The sequence below is a fragment of the Salvelinus fontinalis genome, unplaced genomic scaffold, assembly GCF_029448725.1.
Source record: "Salvelinus fontinalis isolate EN_2023a unplaced genomic scaffold, ASM2944872v1 scaffold_0367, whole genome shotgun sequence".
In the NCBI taxonomy this organism is placed as follows: Eukaryota; Metazoa; Chordata; class Actinopteri; order Salmoniformes; family Salmonidae; genus Salvelinus; species Salvelinus fontinalis.
In genome coordinates, this window is record NW_026600576.1 from 74861 (window position 1) to 96283 (window position 21423).

General features: G+C 40.6%; 1 protein-coding gene and 1 long non-coding RNA gene across 6 annotated transcripts in view; one reads left to right on the top strand and one right to left on the bottom strand.

The window, feature by feature from the left end:
• Window positions 1-20972, top strand: part of LOC129845786 (protein RD3-like) — a 91997-nt gene extending 71025 nt beyond the window's left edge. Inside the window, exons 1-3 of one of the 4 annotated variants that reach the window (XM_055913704.1) lie at window positions 7764-13354; window positions 17475-17801; window positions 20087-20972. In XM_055913704.1, coding sequence (XP_055769679.1) covers window positions 17509-17801; window positions 20087-20444 — 651 coding nt within the window. In that variant the 5' untranslated portion in view covers window positions 7764-13354; window positions 17475-17508 and the 3' untranslated portion in view covers window positions 20445-20972. Of the gene's footprint in view, window positions 1-7763; window positions 13355-17474; window positions 17802-20086 lie in introns of those variants that run through there. The other 3 variants (XM_055913703.1, XM_055913702.1, XM_055913701.1) reach the window with 3 other exon arrangements.
• On the bottom strand, window positions 114-1336 carry LOC129845789 (uncharacterized). 2 transcript variants are annotated; one of them, XR_008758107.1, is made up of 5 exons: window positions 1235-1336; window positions 1090-1131; window positions 911-990; window positions 662-732; window positions 114-493 (listed from the first exon to the last, which is right to left on the bottom strand). It is a non-coding gene; the product is annotated as an uncharacterized LOC129845789 (long non-coding RNA). The 2 variants fall into 2 exon arrangements; XR_008758106.1 differs by having other exon boundaries at window positions 1090-1318.
• Window positions 20973-21423: the final 451 nt, after the last annotated feature.

The following is a 21423-nucleotide window of genomic DNA, read 5'->3' on the forward strand; positions in this document are numbered from 1 at the left end:
GTAACTATACAATAGAATAAACTAGATTGATCTGTAATTCATAGAGAAAAATCTATGCACATTTAACTCCATTAATCTGAGGATGGACACAGGATAGTATTTCAACCAGTGGAGAATGTGAAACGCTTTATTGAAAGAAGTGCATTTTAATTGTAATATTATAAATACAAGTTCAATCTTGGGCGGGTAGGTGGACTAGTAACCGGAAGGTTGCAAGATCGAATCCCCGAGCCGACAAGGTCTGTCCTTCTGTCCCTGAACAAGGCAGTTCCTAGGCCGTCATTCTTATCTGACTTGCCTAGTAAAAAAAAAAAATGGTAGGCAAATCTGTACTTCAATGCACATATGGTGTGCATTAGAAGATGAGGTGGGGCGAGAGGTAAGAACAGCGGCAGATAGCACATGATTCATGAATGACAGTGCTACCCTAATATTCTCTCAGTTCATCACAATTGCGCTGTCGGGACTGGATTCCTCTCACATCAAAACATACCTGCAGACGAGAGAGCATGATTAAGCATCTTTTTTTGTCTAACACGGTCAGTTATCTTAAATCAGGAGGTGAAATGCAAAACTGACCTTGGATCATTAACTCTGAGGTTTCAATGTAAAGCATCTCTTTAATAATACCTCCTGTTGACTCAACCAAGTGACATCTCACCTATGATCAGGCTGTGCCCTCTGTCAGCCAGTTCAGATGCGGGAGAGGTTCAACAAAACAGCTGATATAACCTAGAGGATTTAGGGGGAGAGGGATGACGTGAGTGGCTACAGAGTACTTTAAGCTGAAAAACAGACCCATGAGGACAAACAATAGAAGATAATGCCAATAGGTGTCTATGTCACATACAGTATCTCCTTTTTAAACGTGTACCTGAAACATTTAAATATAGAGGGCTGTGTTTCTCACCACTTGGTTATTGTAAGGTTAACCCATGATTTTGCAGCAACAGATAGTCCAGTGAAAATGGCTGTAAATCTGCTCGCTCTCTGAAAGTAAAGAAAACAAAAACTGAGATATGACCGTTCAATCTAAAGTAGCACATGTCATTTTTTGAGGATACTTCAATACAGCCCAGTGCTCCTTACCTGAGATGCCATCTTCGTAGGTGTCCGCTTTGACTTCCTTTTCTGTCGGGGAAAAATTGCTGTCAGAACAATCATTTTTGATTTCGACAAAAAGACACAAATCTACCTCCATAGCATATAACAATTTGCCTGTGAATAACCACACCTTCATACAAACTGCTACTGTATGCAGAATTCTTGACGCGCAACTGAAGACGCTGCCCTATCCTGCCAGCACGCCCACAAGCGAGCCACTCCGGAGCAGAATGATGACGCGTGGAAGAGGGAAAGGAATGAGAGAGGAACAGCAATTTGAACATTGTCTGGGAAAATGCATGGTTAAGGCCTTACAAATACTGTATACCAAACGAAGTTAAGGAAGTGCACTTCAAAATTTTACATAAGATATATCCATGTAATTCTATGATTTCCAAATTTGTGGCTATTGATATCTGCGTTTTCTGTGAAAAAAATAGGTGAGAATCTGTCTCACTTGTTCTTTGAATGTAAATTTGTGTCAGAATTTTAGGAAAACCTTGCAAAGTACTTATTTAACATTATGAACACTGCATATAATTTTAACATAAAATATGTTACAATTGCAATCATAACAAAACCACTGAAATGATTGTTCATTTTTTTGTTCTTGTTGCCAAATACTTTATACACAAACAAAAATTCCAAAATTCTATACCAAAATTACAATTTTTTCTGATTGAATTGAATTATCTTATTAAAACACTAACCCTAGTGAATAACAACAAGGAACACATCTTCATGAATCATTATGATTGCCAGCAGCATACCACCCTGCATACCACTGCTGGCTTGCTTCTGAAGCTAAGCAGGGTTGGTCCTGGTCAGTCCCTGGATGGGAGACCAGATGCTGCTGGAAGTGGTGTTGGAGGGCCAGTAGGAGGCATTCTTTCCTCTGGTCTAAACAAAGATCCCAATGCCCCAGGGCAGTGATTGGGGACACTGTTCTGTGTAGGGTGCCGTCTTTCGGATGGGACGTTAAACGGGTGTCCTGACTCTCTGAGGTCATTAAAGATCCCATGGCACTTATCGTAAGAGTAGGGGTGTTAACCCCGGTGTCCTGGCTAAATTCCCAATCTGGCCCTCAACCATCACGTCACCTAATAATCCCCAGTTTACAATTGGCTCATTCATCCCCCTCCTCTCCCCTGTAACTATTCCCCAGGTCGTTGCTGCAAATGAGAACGTGTTCTCAGTCAACTTACCTGGTAAAATAATGGATAAATAAATAAAAAATGATAAGATATTTTCAGGGTGAATATAATTGATTTTTTGTATTTTATTTGTATTTATATTTTTTGTATGTTTGAGCATTGTTAATACCTGTGTTTGGTTTGGTAGACATGTTTGATGTAGCAATCATAGGCGGAAATCCCAGGGGGGACGGGGGGGACACGACCCCCCCATCTTGGGAAAAATATGATTTGTCCCCCCCAATATATCACTGTAAACATAACTATGTAATTTCAATAATATTAATAATACGCAATGAAAGCACTTGTGCTGATTATAGACACTTAATAGCGCATTTAAATTTCAAAAGATTGCGACCCCCCCCGCCCTTTGCCTCACAATGGTTTGATCCACTGCCAGTTCTTTAGCTGGCAAGGTAATAGAGGGTTCGTATCTACTGTCCGAAAGGGACATGTACGTTAATCCAGTCAATCCATAGCACGTCCATAGCAATGTTATTTATTTATTTTTATGTTGGCAGGGTTCACACACTAGTTGAATTTGCAGAGCTAGCGCGCAAACTAAAGCAAACATTAACTATCAAGCTAGCTAGTACCTATTCCATTTATGTGGCGTCGTCAAAGATGGAATCTTTGCTATTGTCAGTTTCTTCCAAGATCAGCATGCAGCTGTAGTGCTTCGACGTCCCTGTGATAAGGTTAGCAATAAACTGAAGTCCAAACTGAACAGAACAGAACTACACTCTCTTCTACCATTGTCTTAAATATATATAATGGTCTCGTTGCAAAAGATAAATTGTCGCTAGTGAACTTTTTTTATTTTATCTTATTTCACCTTTATTTAACCAGGTAGCAAAGATTATAGCAAACACACAGAAACGGAATTGGTGCTCGCTAGCTTTACAAATTCAGCTATTGTTGGAAGCCAGCCAATATGAAACAAACTATTTAAATTACAAAAGGTTGCAGCATGTGTTGTGTAAATGTGTGTGTGTGCAGCTAGGCCAGCCAGCCAGCCAGGTAGAAAAATGGCAGAAAAAAGTAAGAAGACGGACATCAGAGTATTTGTCAGTACACCAAAACGCATAGTAAGAACTCTAGTATCCTAATATCTCAAAGACGAGTTGATAAAATGTTCATAAGAAAGAAGTGAAATGCTAATGGTAATGTTTCACAATGATGTCATTAGGCAGAGCAGGCAACAGATGGCACACAGACAGCAGAGCTGGGGACAGATATGCAGGGACAGACTTGCAGAGACAGGGAGTCTCAGGTAAGTTTGTTGAGTCTTTGTTTGGCAACATTATGAAAGGTTCTCAATTTTTTTGACTTGTAAAATAGGGATATAATTGGAAAATGCCATGGATACCCCCACTCTCAACTTAAACTGGTGACTAAACTAAGATTTGTTTACGGCAATGGTATTGCTGTTGTGATTAATTGTGTAGTTTTGGGTACCGGTAGTTAGGAGTACGGCAAACACCTTATTTATTTTCTAGGAGACAGGCTGAGTCAGTTAGGGGGGTGAAAGGGAAAGAGCCAGGAAGAGAGACTTCAGAGGACAGTGTCACAGCCACGGCAGGACCAAGTGTCACCCTTGTTGCCAGCAGCACCAGTATAGGGGACAGTGGCACAGCATTGTACAGTTACCACAGTGATGGCACAAAACCATATCAGCCACACCCACAATTTATAGAACCGCAAACTCTTGCCAACAGAGTGTTGCCGTTTCAAGAGAGATGGTTTCGCGATTTCCCCTGGCTACATTATAATCCATCAATAAAAGGAGTGTTGTGTTTTCACTGTAGCCAAGGGTTTTCAAGCCAGCCATCTTTTGGCCAAAGAGCTGATGCTGCCTTCATTAGTGCAGGATTTAGGAACTGGAGAAAAGGCATTGAAAAATTCACAGCACATCAAAATTGCCAAACCCACCGCCACTTTGTAATTGTAACAGCACACCAGCTAAATCCAATCAGTGTCCAGTTATGTCCAGCGCGTGGGTTAAACAGCTGGATGACGCAAGGCATTGCTTGATGAAAATTGTTAGTTCGGTGCGGCATGTAGTAAGACAGGGACAAGCCTTTAGAGGCCACACGGATGACAGTGGGAATTTATACCAGATTTTGAAACTTAGGGCAGAAGAGGATGATCCCATTTTACTGAAGTGGTTAACAGAGCGTACCACAATGTACACAGGCCCCAAAGCACAGAATGAAATTCTGAACATCATGGCCAATAGTCATTCGAGGCATTGCAGCTGAGATTAGGTCTCTTCCGATTGTACAATTGTCATTAATTGTTGATGGTACTCAAGATGTCTCTGGTGCTGAACAGGAGAATGTCTGTCTGCGTTATGTTGACCATGACCATGTCCCTCACAAGGAGTTTATTGGGCTGTACAGGGTGTCGGATAGCAGTGGTTCTCAACCTTTTTGGGGTACTGGAACCCCTGCATATTTTGAGGCAAGGCAGGCAAGGTTTTGAGCAGTCCTCAGGGACCTCCACCCCTTCTATATTATATGTAAACTTACTGGAAACCTTGTGGTACTGACTACATTCATTACACTTTTTTATTTCACGGACCCCTTGCAATTAGTCCATGGACCCCTGTTTGAGAACCCCTGGTGTAATTGATATTTGTTCTTTTGTTTAGTAGTTTTCAGGACACTTACAAATGATTTATTTCATGTTAGTTCATTTAAAATGGCCTACTTTGTGCGACATACTTGTCCATAGCTGCTGTTTGAAGAGTTGAGACACTGGCTGAGTTGAGACACTGGCTGAGTTGAGACACTGGCTGAGTTGAGACACTGGCTGAGTTGAGACACTGGCTGAGTTGAGACACTGGCTGAGTTGAGACACTGGCTGAGTTGAGACACTGGCTGAGTTGAGACACTGGCTGAGTTGAGACACTGGCTGAGTTGAGACACTGGCTGAGTTGAGACACTGGCTGAGTTGAGACACTGGCTGAGTTGAGACACTGGCTGAGTTGAGACACTGGCTGAGTTGAGACACTGGCTGAGTTGAGACACTGGCTGAGTTGAGACACTGGCTGAGTTGAGACACTGAAGGATATTTTGTTTGATTTATTTGGGTTTTTCATTGAAGTAGTTATTTTGCTTTTAGAACTACTTATTTTAAGCTTTTTGTTCTTGCAAAGATATTGTAGACTCAGGCCAGGTGGACATATTTAATGACTATATAAATGTATCAGAAAAAGTCCAATTAAAAGGTCAATTCAATACGGAGACCAACTTTGTGATGGTTCTCAATGGAGATTCTTTTAGATGTGATCACACCATGTTCATTGTATTTATGAAAACTACACCCATACAGTGTACAGTACCATTGTCACCTACTGACCTTTCTTGATATTGCTGGTTGTAAGTACGAATACCTGCATACATACTGGACTGGTAAGGAGCACTGCTATAACTATTATTAGTAGTAGAATTATAATGATTTAAACATTTGAACAAGTTGGGAAAACCCTTCAGTTAACTACTGTACCTATCAATTATCCAGTTGTAGGAATTATGGTTCCTCAATATACATTTAACAACGTATGCTATGTGTTACAGTACTACTTTTGGTGTCCCCCTCAGGAATTGCTCTTGAGAAAATTTAATGTAATTGTCCCCTCCAAGGTTGATCTCAGATTTTCGCCCCTGGTAGCAATGTAAGTTGATTTTTGTATTATGAATAAAATACATTTATTTATAAGAAAATAATAAAATATAAAAAAGGAACAGCAATTTGTTGCAAGTTGGGCTAATAGCTGAACAATAGACTATTCAACCTTTACTAAAGAATAGTCTAATAGCCGAGCTAGGTGTGAACCCCCCCCCACTCCCCCCATCCCATCACAGACCAGATTTGCCCTAACGACCAATGTAATGGTCAAATTAGTTCAAATTAGTTACCTTACACGTTATGTTGGCTGACAATTTGATTGATTGATTATTCTCGTCATTCTTATTTTAGCTACATGTCGTTGTGCTTCCTCAATGGACATGCGGGTGCTTTTGTAAATTCGCTCTGGCTAGCTACAGGCTGGACAATAGAACGAGTCAAAATTCACCCAAGGCTGAAAAACGGCCTAATAAGAACGTTGGCTAAGCGGGAACACTAGCGCGAGCCCATAGCAAATGAATGGAATCGAACGTTCGCAGAGATTCTTTTGACTGGAGTGGGGCAGGGCAGCGTTTCCCAAACTTGGTGTGCTTGGGTTTTTGGGTTTTTGTCCTAACACTACACAGCTGATTCACATGAACAAAGCTTGATGATTAGTTGATTATTTGAATCAGCTTCGTAGGGCTAGGGGAATAAAAAGAAAATGTGCAGCCCTTTGGGGTTCAGGTGACTACTTAAAATTTATGGATTTGTCTATTTCAGCCCCACCTGTTGCTGACAGGTGTATAAAATCGAGCACACAGACATGCAATCTCCATAGACAAACATTGACAGTATAATGGCCTTACTGAAGAGCTCAGTGACTTTAATCGTGGCACCGTCATAGGATGCTCCCTTTTTTTTTACCCCTCCACTCTTCGTAAGACAAATATCTGTTTGTTTACAGCTTTTTGCTACATATACATTTTACCTATACATTTTACATACATGGTACTTTTATATATAACAACAATACATTACCATACAAACTCTTTAATCCCAACCCTCAGCCACTCTCAGCCCATCCCACCTACCACCATAGGCCGCCCTTGTTTTGTTTCCATGTGCCATATATTTTTCAATTGTGCAGTGATGTTTAATAAACGTTTGAATCTTTGTAATCGTATTATATCCACAGATTGTGAGCTGAAGATGAAAACCTTTTCTACGAGTATTATTATATTATTTATTGATTGGCTATGGCTTTCCAGATTGCCCAACACTGCTATTTGTAAGGTTAATTTTAAGTGCATGTTGTGATTGTTTAACCATTCCTGGACCTGTGACCAGAAACAAGCTACATAAGGGCAATACCAGAATAAGGGATCTATTGATTCTGTCTCTTCGCAACAAAATCTACAGAGCTGAGATTGTTGTATATATAGCATTCTGTTGGTGGCAAGAATTGTATATAATAATTGAAATTGAAAAACTCTAAGTATTGAGTCAAGTGTAGTTTTTTGTACCAGTTCATAAACCATGTGCAATGGAATTGGTACATTGAAAATCTCCTACCATTTATTTTGCAACCTGTTTGGCACAGCTGTCAACATTTTTGTCCTCAGATGAAACTGGTATATTTTTCTATATATGCCATTTCCTTTCAGCCAATTTGTATCTTTAATACATGGCAGGCAAACAACTTCCCTACCGTCTCCCTTTTCCACTTGCCTCCTCCATTTTTGTGGTAGTGCTGCAATCAGTTGGTTGTAAATTTGGATTGAGCAGATATTCCCATATATTTTCGATAAATGCATATGTGACATAACTCATCCATTTCTATTCATAATATCATTAATAAATATAATTAAAAAAAAAAAAAAAAATCCATGAAGAATGTTTTTTATTAATCCATATATTTGCGTTTAACCATAACACTTGTTGTAATATTTGTTCTATCTTTTCTGGAGGATAAAACTGAAATTGTAACCAGCTTTGTATGGGTTGTTAAAGAAAGGGCGATACTTTAAACAAAAGTACATTTTCAATTAGTCGGAAATGAGAAGCTGTAATCTGTTTTGAAGGCAAAAAAGCCATTTCTGAACAAAGGATGAGCTTTTCTTAATAATCTACTGGAGAACCATTTTGGGTTTAAGTATAACTTATGTATGAGTGAAGCTTTTAGTGAGAGGTTTAGAGCTTTAATATTGAATCATTTTAGCCCCTGAAACTCATATTCATTATATAAATAGGCACGTTTAATTTTGTCTGGTTTAGCATTCCAAATAAAATGAAATATTTTTTGCTCATATGATTTTAAAACCGAATCATCTGGAGTAAGTAAATAAGTAAGTAAACTGTTTTTGCTAACTTTCTATTGAAATTAAAAATAATAAATTAATTTTTGAGATGTGAATACCAAGTATGTCTATTTCACCATCCGCCCATTTTATTGGTAAACTACAAGGTAGTGTAAACTGTATTTTTAACGATCCAATACATTATATGGTACACTTGTCATAATTGGGTTTTAATCCAGAGAGGCTAGAAAAGTGATCTAGATCTTCAATGAGACTGTGCAGGGATCCAGATTGTGGACTTAAGAAAAAACTAGAGTCATCAGCATACATTGACACTTTTGTTTTTATCCCCTAGATTTCTAACCCCTTGATGTTCTTGTTGAATCTAATTTTAATAGCTAGCATTTCAATGGCCATAATAAATAGATATGGAGACAACAGACAGCCTTGTTTTACTCCTCTTAAAAGCTCAATACTTTCTGAGAAGTAACCATTGTTTACTATTTTACATCTGTGGTTACTGTACATAACTTTAACCCATTGAATAAGAGATTCACCAAAAGTATTCCAGGCATTTATATATAAATTTTAATCTTACTTTATCAAACGCATTTTCAAAATCTGCTATGAAGACCAGACCTGGTATCTTCAATGTTTCATAATGTTCAATTGTTTCAAGTAATTGTCATATATTATCTCCAATATATCGTCCATGTAAAAAACATGTCTGATCAGGATGAACAATATCTGGTATAACATTTCTTATTCTAAATGCTGTGCATTTCGCCAGGATTTTCGCATCACAACATTGAAGTGTTCGAGGCCTCCAGTTTTTTAAATGGACTGGATCTTTATACTTACCACCTGGGTCCTGTTTTAGTAGTAATGAAATCAGACCTTATTGTTGAGTACCTGAAAGTCTACCATTTTTATAAGAGTAATTAAAACATGCTAAAATGGATATTTGAGTACATCAAAAGTGGTCTGATATACCTATACTGGTATACCATCAAGCCCTGGTGTATTTCCAGACTGAAAAGATTTTATTGCCTCAAAAAGTACCTCTTCTGTAAGTTGGCCTTCACACAGGTCTTTCTGTAAATGTGTTAATTTTACATTATTATTACTATTATTATTAGGAAAGAAATCCTTACAGTTAACATCATTCAGTGGAAATGGAGGAGACTGAAAAAAAACACGCTTAAAATATTTTGCTTCCTCTTTCAAAATATCATAAGATGACACCTTTCCAACAAGTCAGTTCATCAAATTTCTGCCCTGCTAGAGCTTCCCAGGTCAACTGTAAGTGCTGTTATTGTGAAGTGGAAACATCTAGGAGCGCTGCAAAGTGGTAGACCACACAAGCTCACAGAACGGGACTGCTGAGTGCTGAAACACATAAAAATTGTCTGTCCTCGGTTGCAACACTCACTGTCGAGTTCCAAACTGCCTCTGGAAGAAAACTGACTCTGGAAGCAACAAGCTGAGCAGCCACACACAAGCTTAAGTTCACCAAGCACAATGCCAAGCGTCGGCTGGAGTGGTTTAAAGCTTACTTCCAATGGACTCTGGAGCAGTGGAAACGCGTTCTCTGAAGTGATGAATGACGCCTCACCATCTGGCAAATCTGGGTTTGGCAGATGCCAGGAATATGGCCGAATGCATAGTGCCAACTGTAAAGTTTGGTGGAGGAGGAATAACGGTTCCTTGGTGTCCACATTACCAACAAACTTCTGTGCTTCTTTGTGGCAACAGTTTGGGGAAGGCCCTTTTCTGTTTCAGCATGACAATGCCCCCATGCACAAAGCGACGTTCATACAGAAATAGTTTGTCGAGATCAGTGTGGAAGAACTTGACTGGCCTGCACAGAGCCCTGACCTCAACTCCATCGAACTCCTTATGGATGAATTGGAACGCCGACTGCGAGCCAGGCCTAATCACCCAACCTAAGTGCCAGACCTCACTAAGCTCTTGTGGCTGAATGGAAGCAAGTACCCACAGCAATGTTCCAACATCTAGTGGAAAGCCTTCCCAGAAGGGTGGAGGCTGTTATAGGAGCAAAGGTGGGACCAACTCCATTTTAATGCCCATGATTTTGGAATGAGATGTTCGACGTGTCTACATACTTTTGGTCATGTAGTGTATGACCATTCTAGTCTATCAAAAGCTTTTCCTGCATCGAGAGAAAATACAGCCAAAGGAGCTGTTGTTTCTGATGAAGAGTCTAAGATATGTAATATTGAACGGAGGTTATCCGAGGATAAACGTTTTTGAACAAACCCACTTTGGGTTGTAAGTCTCGAGACGGGACAACAACCTTTTGGAAAACAGTTGCATTTCTGTGTTTATCACTGTGAGAACACTGGGTGGCATCCTTACCTTTATTTTATAAAAGTGAAATCAGTGCCGTATTTACATCTCCCAAATGAACCTTTGTGAACGGCTTTGTAAGAGCCATAGTGGACCTAGTTGATAAAAAAAGAAAACAATAGACCTCAGGAGGAATACTGTCCCAGCCAGGTGATTTGCTTTAATTAATATCCAATGCTCTTTTTAGTTAATTTAGAGAGATTTGGGATCCCAGCGAGGGGCTTCCTCTTTTGAGATAGGAGGAGTTCTTATTAATTATTTTAAATCTCATACACCGTTACAGTAGGATTGTCAAACATTTGCCTGCCGACAGTACTTGCCGACAGCACCTCTGAACAGAGTGTTGGAAGTCAATCTCTTTTGTGTTCACACAGCAAAGATCTTGGAAGTCGTCAGCCACTCTTGTTAAAATACTTCAAACGAGAAAGTGGCAGTAGCTTTGTTTTGCAGTGCATATCCGTGTGTATTGCTTATAGTCTAGATTCCAAGCTATCTGCGCTAATGTTGCAATTTTGTAGAAAGCCTTGTATCATTAGCTTGATGGCCACAACTAAATAACTACCTAGCAAAGATAACAAAGAAACTATTTCATTAACTGTCCATAACCCCATACTACCAGTGCCAGCACAGAGTCAAATGTTTAGCTAGCCACGTTAGCATTTTCACTAGCAAGCGCAACATATTAATCCATTGTGATTGAATTATAATATAAATTCAGTGGTTAGCTAGCTTGGAGGAAGTATTTTGTGTTGTGCGCATTGCGTCTGTGCACATACCATCCCATTGCATATGAAGTGTGACTGGCTTATCTGTGCTTGTAGCCTACGAAGAAAATGACATTAAAAAAAGTTTTTAAATTGTTGGCTCCCCCACAATGAAGTTAGTGCTCTCAAGCGTTGCAAGTAGAATCGGTAGGTTCGTCACTGCCGGTTTGGCACCCAGCAGGCACCGCTTTTGTTCTAACAAGAGAAGGACTGTTTCCCACTGTGATAAGAATCTATCAGCAGTCAGCAGTGAGATTCTCTGTGTGTTTCATACTTTATAAAGGACTTAGTCTGGATTGGTGTGGACTTACAATCAAAATTGTACAGTTCTTTATATAAGCGGGAGGATCTTTATTGATAAATGTTTTGTTCTGATAGTAATTCCCCTGTTTCAGATTCAATAATTGCTATATCAGCTAATTGATCATTACGGCATAGCTTGTTGGCCAGTAAACAACTAGGACAATTACCATGGACGAAATGGTTGAGTCTAGCTCGATGGATGGCAAATTCTGCTCTCTGTCTTATCAATGAATTAAGTTCTGTCTTGACTTTGGAAAGAATAATAGCTACCTGGTCTGTAAAGAGTGTTTGCTGAGAACGCAGTTAACAATATTTCCAATTCTGAAATCTTCTTAAATTGTGATGTATTCAACCGAGATACAAATGCGGTTGCATAATTTTTTATAAAACCTTTGGTAGCATCCCAAAGAATCTGGGGGTTATTGACTGAATTTTTGTTAATCATTGTCATTCAGTTTTAAATTGTTCACAGAGGAGGATTTTGTAGTAAGAAAGCGCCATCTTGTGGCTCTTTTAGGACATTCTGAAATGTTTAACTTGCAGTAGTAAAGCATGATGATCAGTTAGGCTCATATGTCAAATTTGTAATTTCTTGATTCAAGAAAATAGAGGAGTGGCTAATAGTACGAAATCGATTCTTACGGATGTTTTGTGCCTGTCAGAATGTTTTGGGGCTCCCAAGTGGCGCAGCGGTCAAAGGCATTGCATCTCAGTGCTAGAGGTGTCACTACAAACCTGGTTTGATTCCAGGCTGTATCACAACCGGCTGTGATTGGGAGTCCCATAGGTCGGTGCACAATTGGCCCAGCGTTGTCCACGTTAGGGCTTGGCTGGGGTAGGCTGTCATTGTAGCAGCTTTTCTAAGGACCGCCCCTTTGACGTGACATAGCAATGAGCTGAATTTTCTGTATTGTAATGATGCAGCCAACCACTGGATAGAGCAAGAGAGGCGTATATTCAGAGAAGCCTCAGTGTCCTATAACTGTCTTTTTTTGTTCTGACTTATAAAAGGGTGGGAGATTAATAAAATAAGTAATGTAAACATATTATCAGTAATTACCAGTGCCAAAAATGGGCACTGTAGTCTTCCAAGGGGCTATTAAAAGGCGTCTGGGTCGACCCATCAGTAAGCTGTCATGTCATCTCTCTCTCTTCCCCCTCCTTTTATCTCTCTGCCTCCCTCTCAGCTGATAGAGCTTATTGAGGCCAAATAGGCTTAGGAGCATCGCTATGGCAACAGGGAGTTGCCAAAGAGGCTTAAGAGGCTTCACCAAGCACCTCATCAGGAGCTGTGATCCGCTGTTTCCCTTTGAGACAGTGCCCCCAACCTCCTGGAACAAGAAACAACAGGCCAGGCCTCCCGGGGGTGTGTGTGTGTGTGTGTGTGTGTGTGTGTGTGTGTGTGTGTGTGTGTGTGTGTGTGTGTGTGTGTGTGTGTGTGTGTGTGTGTGTGTGTGTGTGTGTGTGTGTGTGTGTGTGAGAGAAAGGGGTGGGGGTTACTGTATAAGACCGGTTAAGAGTGTGTGTGCTCAGATAATCCCCCTCCTGCTTGTGAAGTATCAGAGTCCCGTGCGACCGACAGAAATACGTCTTTCACTAACATCTCTCTCTGTCTCTACATCCGTCTTTTGGTCCAAGGGCTTATCATATATTCACTCCACTGTGAATTCACTTCCTGCTATAGGTCCCGAGACTAACAAGAGTTAAGGTAAGCAGAGTTTATTCATCAAATGCTTTGTTTTAGTTCAAGGGGAAATTTGTAGTAGCACTATGGACTACAATACTGTGTGTCAAGTGAGATTTCTGGTAGTCAGGGTGTTAAAAGTGGGAAATATAGTCACATAAATGTATTTGTTGTATGAATTTCCTGTCTGAGAAAGAAGCACTATACATTAGACGAGAACATCTTTAACCTTATATCTAATAGCACCTACCTACAATTGCATGACAATTAAATAACAGGCAAGCCTATTAACTAGAAAATTCCATGTGTTTGAGCTAATTAGTACATTATTAGCCGTGTTTATAGCTGGTGCTGACATGTAACCTGTGTCCGGATCATGTTCACAATCTGAGAATGCCCACATTTTCAGACAGGTGTAGACGATTAAAAGAGGCATTGTGAACTGATTTTGATCAGATCTTATGAGTGTAAAGATCAGGACGAATGAGGCATATAAGCAACAGGTAGATATGTTCTATGTGTGCTATTTCTATGCTTCTCATTTGTACGTTTCGCTTTTTAGTATTTTACTTTTGGTTTTGTAAACCAGCTTCAAACAACTGAAAATAAAAAATTTGTGTTTATGGAAAAATATTTCACAGCAGTTTAGATGGTACAATGATTCTCTACGCAGTGACTACTTGTTTTGTCACATAAATTGAAATAAGGTGGAACTATTCCAATTTTAGCAACTAGGAAATGGCAGAACGATTTCTGCATATTGCACCTTTAAATTATATTATGTGAGCTAAACATACAAATAGATATTTTTTTAAATATATAAAAACATTTTCCTTAAAGTATAATTTTTTGAGATGACTAATATTACTGTCCCCACTACAACAACAAAAATACTTATACATTTTATTGAAATACTGTAAAATTCCATTAATTCCTATGGAGGACTGCGCCTACTGGGGTGTGCCAATACGGTCAACCGGTGGCTTCAAAGCCTCTCAATGACCAATACATAGCATCAGTAATCCAGGGTTTATATATAAGGAACAAAAATATAAATGCAAAATGCAGCAATTTCAAAGATTTTACTTAGTTACAGTTCATATAAGTAAATCAGTCAATTGAAATAAATTCATTAGGCCCAGATCTATGGATTTCACATACATATGGGAATACAGATATGCATCTGTTGGTCACACATACCTTTTAAAAAAAGTAGGTAGGTGCGTGGATCAGAAAACCAGTCATCTGGTGTGACCACCATTTGCAGCGCGACACATCCCCTTCGCAGAGAGTTGATCAGGCTGTTGATTGTGGCCTGTGGTATGTTGTCCCACACTTCAATGGGTGTGCGAAGTTCCTGGATATTGTTGGATAACATGCTGTTGGATAACATAATGTTGTACATGTCAGTACAGAGCACCCCAAACATGATCAACGGGTGACATGTCTGGTGTGTATGCAGGCCATGGAAGAACTGGGGCATTTTCACCTTCCAGGAATTATGTATAGATCCTTGCAACATGGGGCCGGGCATTATAATGCTGAACCATGAAGTGATGCCAGCGGATGAATGGCACGACAATAGGCCTCAGGATCTCGTCGAAGTAGATCTGTGCATTCAAACTGCCATCGATAAAATGCAATTGTATTTGTTGTCTGTCCATAGCTTATGACTGCCCATACCATAACCCCACCGCCACCACTCTGTTCACAATGTTGACATCAGCAAACCACTCGCCCACACGACGCCACATACGTGGTCTGTGGTTGTGAGACCGGTGGGAAGTAACTGCCTAATTGTCTATAACGACGCTTGGGGCGGCTTATGGTAGAGAAATTAACATTGAATTCTCTGGCAAGAGCTCTGGTGGACATTCCTGCAGTCAGCATGTCAATTGCACACTCCCTCAAAACTTGAGACATCTGTGGCATTGTGTTGTGTGACAAAACTGCACATTTTAGAGTGGCCTTTTATTGTCCACAAGGTGTACCTGTTATTGTCCACAAGGTGCAACAAGGTGCACCTGTTAAATGATCATTCTGTGTAATCAGCTTCTTTATATGCCACTCCTGTCAGGTGAATGGATTATCTTGGCAAAGGAGAAATGCTCGCCATCACGGATGTAAACAAACGTGTGCACAGAATTTGAGAGAAATAAACTTTTTGTGTGAATGGAACATTTCTGGGATCTTATATTTCAGCTCATGAAATACGGGACCAACACTTTACATGTTGCGTTTATATTTTTGTTCAGTGTACATGATTGGATTTATCTCATGCTGTCTCTCTCTGTCCAATACGCCACTGAAGCATATGTTTGTAAACACACTCTTAATCTACATGACTTACAAAACAAAACCAACACAAATTTTGATACGTTGTTATCAAAATCTCCCCCCAAAAAACTAGAAGAAAAAATCAAGCCGACACAGTGCACATACTTTTTTTGAAGTGGTACTGATGGCCAAATTCCTTATATTTCGATTAATTATGCGTATAACAAACAATTCCTTATGTATTTTCATTGTACAAATGTATAACCTGACCTCCTCAGTTTTAATGGACATGGCAACCCTGAAGAGTTTGACATGAATTGGAAGTAAGCAACTTTGGTTGTGATTGATCCATGAAGTAGTGCACTATGTAGGGAATATGGTGCCATTTGGAACACAAACACAATGATAGTGGATGTGAAGGGATATTATGGGCTTTTGCTTGTACAGACACCTGAATAACAGGAGTGTGTGTGTGTGAGATACAACTATCTCTGTGTTGTTCCCCTTTGGGGATATTTTTTAAATCTGTGATAACAGCCTGTCCGGGGGAGACAGCTTCCAAACTGTTGTCAAAAAAACTGCTGATCCAGGCTAAACACTGACTGCAACCCAGGCTAAACAGACTATCTAGATATTCACCCAATCTATCCAGCGATATCAAGAAATTACTAACAATCCTCTCTTATACAAAATATAAGATTATAAGATTAGGATTAAAATTAAGATAAAAATTATGCAATGTATTTCAGTACAGTGCCATTTCCATTTAGTTGACCTGGTTCATCAAAGATACAGTATACTGAGAAAACGTCATTGCACAAAAGCAACCCTTTCAGACAAACAATCCATACCACAACCTAGAAAACACAGTATACTTTTCTTTTGGTGAGGGGGCAAAGAATTACAGTGCATTAGGAAAGTATTCAAGCCCCTTGACTTTGTCATTGTTACGTTACAGCCTTATTCTAAATTGGAAAAACAAATTTTTTAACCTCATCAATCTACACACAATACATCATAATGACAAAGCAAAAACAGATTTTTAGACATTTTTGCTAATATATATAAAAATAAAAAATAAACGGAAATATCACATTTATATAAGTATTCAAACTCTTTAAACAGTACTTTGTTGAAGCACCTTTGGCAGCGATTACAGTCTCAAGTCTTCTTGGGTATGACGTTACAAGCTATTTTTCTCTGCAGAGTGACCATCGGGTTCTTGGTCACCTCCCTGACCAAGGCCCATCTCCCCCGATTGCTCAGTTTGGCCAGGTGGACTAGGAAGAGTCTTGGTGATTCCAAACTTCTTCCATTTAAGAATGATGGAGGCCACTGTGTTCTTGGGGTCCTTCAATGCTGCAGAAATGCTCTGGTACCCTTCCTCAGATCTGTGCCTCGACACAATCCTTTCTCGGAGCTCTACGGACAATTCCTTTGACCTCATGGCTTGGTTTTAGCTCTGACATGCACTGTCAACTGTGGGACCTTATATAGAAATGTGTGTGCCTTTTCAAATCATGTCCAATCAATTGAATTTACTACAGGTGGACTCCAACAAAGTTGTAGAAACATTTCAAGGATGATCAATGGAAACAGGATGCACCTGAGCACAATTTCAAGGCTTATAGCAAAGAGTCTGAATACTTATTTATATACGGTATTTCTGTTTCCCGCTTTGTCATTATGGGGTATCGTGTGTAGATTGATGACATTTCCATAAAAAAAAAAAAAAATTCAGAATAAGGCTGTAACGTAACAAAATGTGAAAAAAGTCAAGGGGTCTGAAAACTTCCCAAATGCACTGTATGCCATGTACTGAATTCTGCCATGTTCTCTTCTTACGCTCTGGTTCGTCCCATGCAAGCACAGGGTAAAAGGGGGACAAGGCAACAGCGGTGATGGCCTCGTGGTTCGGTTGGAGCAGCGAGCCGGACTACCGGAGTCCACGGCGGGACCCATCTTACGTTGTCACAGACACCCTGATGCTGGAGCTCAGCTGGCAGCTGAAGGAGGCAGAGAGGACGCAGCGTGAGAGGGACAACGAGTATCGGCGCCTTCAGACAGGCGTGGACTACACCTGGCTGGTCAACACGCCACGCAACACCTACAATGTGTCGGCTGGCGAGAGGCTGGGCCTGGAGGACCTGTGCTCCAAGGTGCATCCGTCCTACTGTGGAACTGTCATACTGAGGTGAAGAACCCTTGTCTTGACCTTATTTGTTTCTTAACTTAACCATATAATCTACACTGGCCGTCTGGTCAAGTTATCTATCCAACCCTTGACCCCCATTGATTCGATGGTGTTCTCATGATAGATTACCCTCTTACTCCCTGAACCAACCCTCTGACCAAGGTTGTGTTCAGTAGGGCATGCAATGGAAAACTAAAGTGAGCATTTCTTATTTAACAACTCTAGGTAGTCCCTTCCCGTTTTAGTCCATTTGATGCCAAAGTAACACTACCCTGCTCAGCACAAAGCAGTTCAAATTGAGAAAGGTGAAGCTATCGATTGGTTGTCTCAGGTGTCTTGCACTAATTGTTAGTTGGTGCTAGTTGATCCATATGTGGAAAGGTGGTACTGACCTAGGTGTTATCCGAGGGCTCAGTCAGGTGATAATTGAATATTAACCACAGGTACTGGAAGTAAGCCCATTGGGGAATGAGAGGTGGTTTCTGGTTAATCAACTCCCACTGGTTTTATACCATGTGCAGAGGATCATTATTCCTGGACCATTGTAAAACACATTTGACGTGCAGTATAATGTACAGTAGCTGTTGAGATACAGTTAAGATATTTGATGGTGATTTTCCTTCTGTGGAGAGAAAATTTACCCACATTAATATTGAAAAAGCAGTCAGAGAGTGAGTTGGTGGAGAGAACAGAAAACACTGGAGCCCAATCGGCCAAATCAACAGGAGTAAAGGGCCGGTGGGGGCTGGTCTATTTAAAGGCATCCTAAGAACTTATCAGCCTTGTCTTGAGGGGAGTAAGTGGCTTTAGTTGGCAGGCCTTCTTGTCTCTCCCCCTGCCCTGCTGTTCATGCAGACAGAGGGGCCATCATTAGCTATCTACCTGCTATACTGGCTGATGGGCAAGGGACTCGAGAGCACTGATGTCACAAAAGCATGGGGAAAAGCAGAGAAGCTCTTCCGATATACAGGTCTGCCAAAATAAAGGAAACACTTGAGAGAATTAGGGATGCAAAGTATATGGAAGCACATGCTTTCAATACAGGTGTGGTTTTCTGAGTTTATTAAGCAATTAACATCCCATCATGCTTATGGTCATGTATAAAAATGCCCAGTTGACCATTATTTTGGCTTCCATGGCTAGAAGAAGAGATCTCAATGACTTTGAAAGATGGGTCGCAAAGTAGCATAACGGGTTTAAAGGGTGTGTGTGTGTGTGTTTGTGTGTGTGCGTGTGTCTCAGTCACCAGATCTCAACCCAATTGAACAATTATGGGAGATTCTGGAGCAGTGCCTGAGAGTTTTTTCCACCACCATAAACAAAACACCAAATTATGGAATTTCTCATTGAAGAATGGTGTCGCATCCCTCAATAGAGTTCCAGACACTTCTATGCCAAGGCGCATTAAAGCTTTTCTGGCGGCTCGTGGTGGCCTAACGCCCTATTAACACCCTGCTAAAACACTTAATGTTGGTGTTTCCTTTATTTTGGAAGTTACCTATATAATAGGCTTTTTTGGAAGAAATGTTTTTCTCGTGCATTAGTGATAGCACATGTTGTGGTGGTACAGTGAGAATGGTATAAGCTGGTGAGTGGAATAGCCCGCGCTCATCCCCTTCCCAAGCGTTTCAAATGTACGCTCCTTTGACCCCTCCATGAGTAAAAGTGGAATGCGCACACAGTTTTTCCCCTGAAACTATAACCAGGCAAAGTGAAACAAAGCTATTGATTATAGCGGGTGGCTAAAGGTCTCTTGGTTTGTACCATTTTAAAATCCACAGATGAAACATCAATCCAGATGCATGTGTATTGGGGCTGGTTGGGAACCATGCTCGCGTGATGAGTACTTGAGCTTGAAGACTTGTGTTGGCTCCTTGTATCAATGCCTAGGCTTTAGCTCAGTGGCCTTAAAAAGTATTGTGGTGTGCAAGATACCCGGATTTGAACCCTGGCCAGCAACATGAAGACCTGCGTTGGCTCCCTGAGTTAATTCCTTGGCTGGAGCTCAGGGGGCTAACCTAACAGTCATGTAGCGCAAAGGAAACTTGTGTTCGAAACCCGACCAGTCACACATAGCTGAGGGTTCAGGGTTTCAAAATTCATGGATCTTTCAATAAATTCCCTGGTTTCCCCGAAATCAGGAGGGAATAAGCAGGAAATCCGTAATTTTCCAGCCAGGATTTCAGGAAAACCAGGGAATATATGGAGAGTTCGAGGAATTTTGCAACCCCAGCTGAGACTGATGTGACTTCTCTCTCTTTCCTTGTTCCCTACCTGACGTCCAGGTTCCGCCAGGTGGTGACTGAGAACGAGCCAGAGATGCAGGAGGTGTCGGCCCTTTTCCGCTCTGTCATCCTCGAGGCCCTGGACCGCCTGAGGGAGGAGCAGGAGGCACAGCGGCTCTCGCGCCAGTGGAACAACAAGCGGGCCATGAGCATGTCTCTCATGAACTTCAAGTCGCGCATCAAAATTAACCCCTTTGGCAGCACAGTGGGCCTGACCTCGACCAGGGGGGAGGGCGAGCTGAAGACGGTGTCGGAAGACGTGGAGAAGGCACTGGAAGAGAGGGCTGACAGGGCCCAGAGGGTTAGGAGCATGCCTCACTTCAGACACAAAGGGCTTTACACTACCAAGGCCATCTGAGCTGGGGATCCACAAGACAGTGTTGTGGTTCAGTGGGGGATGGAGAGAAGCTAGTGAGATGTAGCCTATAATAATCCCCCCGGAACCTGCCCAGTCTGCTTTGCACAAGAATGGGGAGAAATAGGAGACATCTCTCCCATCCTCTCTTTTGGCAGTATGGGGTGATCCCTATTGAATGCTTTTGACTGGGGAGCTATGCTTAGAATATTTCACAATGAGATTGTCAGACACCTTATTTGCTGTACTGTTTTTGAAATCTTTGTCTTGTAAATTATAGATTTTCAGTGCCTTTTCAACTTAATACTTGGTAACTATTTATACTTAAAACAAATTAACCAATGATACTTACATTAAAAGCAATTAACAAGAAGCTCTGTGACATTTTTAGAACTGTAAAAGGGAAGTGATGCTTTAGACCATTTTATAGCAAAAAAAAATCAAATAATAATCACTGACTTCTCTATTACACTATGAAATTGTATCGATCTTCTAATTCTTTACAGTTGGAATACAGCGCATCTTGATTCACGTCTGTGTTGTCAGTCTTCCTTCATTGCTATTGACTTATTTCTGTACAAATATTCTGAAAGCCCATCACTTTCTTATGGCATTTTCTCAAGAGAAAAGCATTTTCTACGTGGTAAGTATATAGGCACTGTTTTATTGCATAGCAACTAATATCCAGGAGCCTGGGCTATTTGCTGTGTCCAAGAAAATGGACAAATCCTAGATACAGGACAAACTCTCACAACAGTTTCACAATGGCAGAAATAATTCACACACAAAGGGAATGGATGTTTTGTACCGGAACATTGCACATCACTACTGTAGAGTAGCAGCAGTTTATTGCTGTTGAGAAAAGAGCTGTTGTATTGAGTGGACTGTCACAAATCAAGTTGCCTTCACAAAGTATAACACTCATCCAAAATACATTTGATTTACATGGGATGACATCTAGTTACGGGTCTCAGAGTTGTAC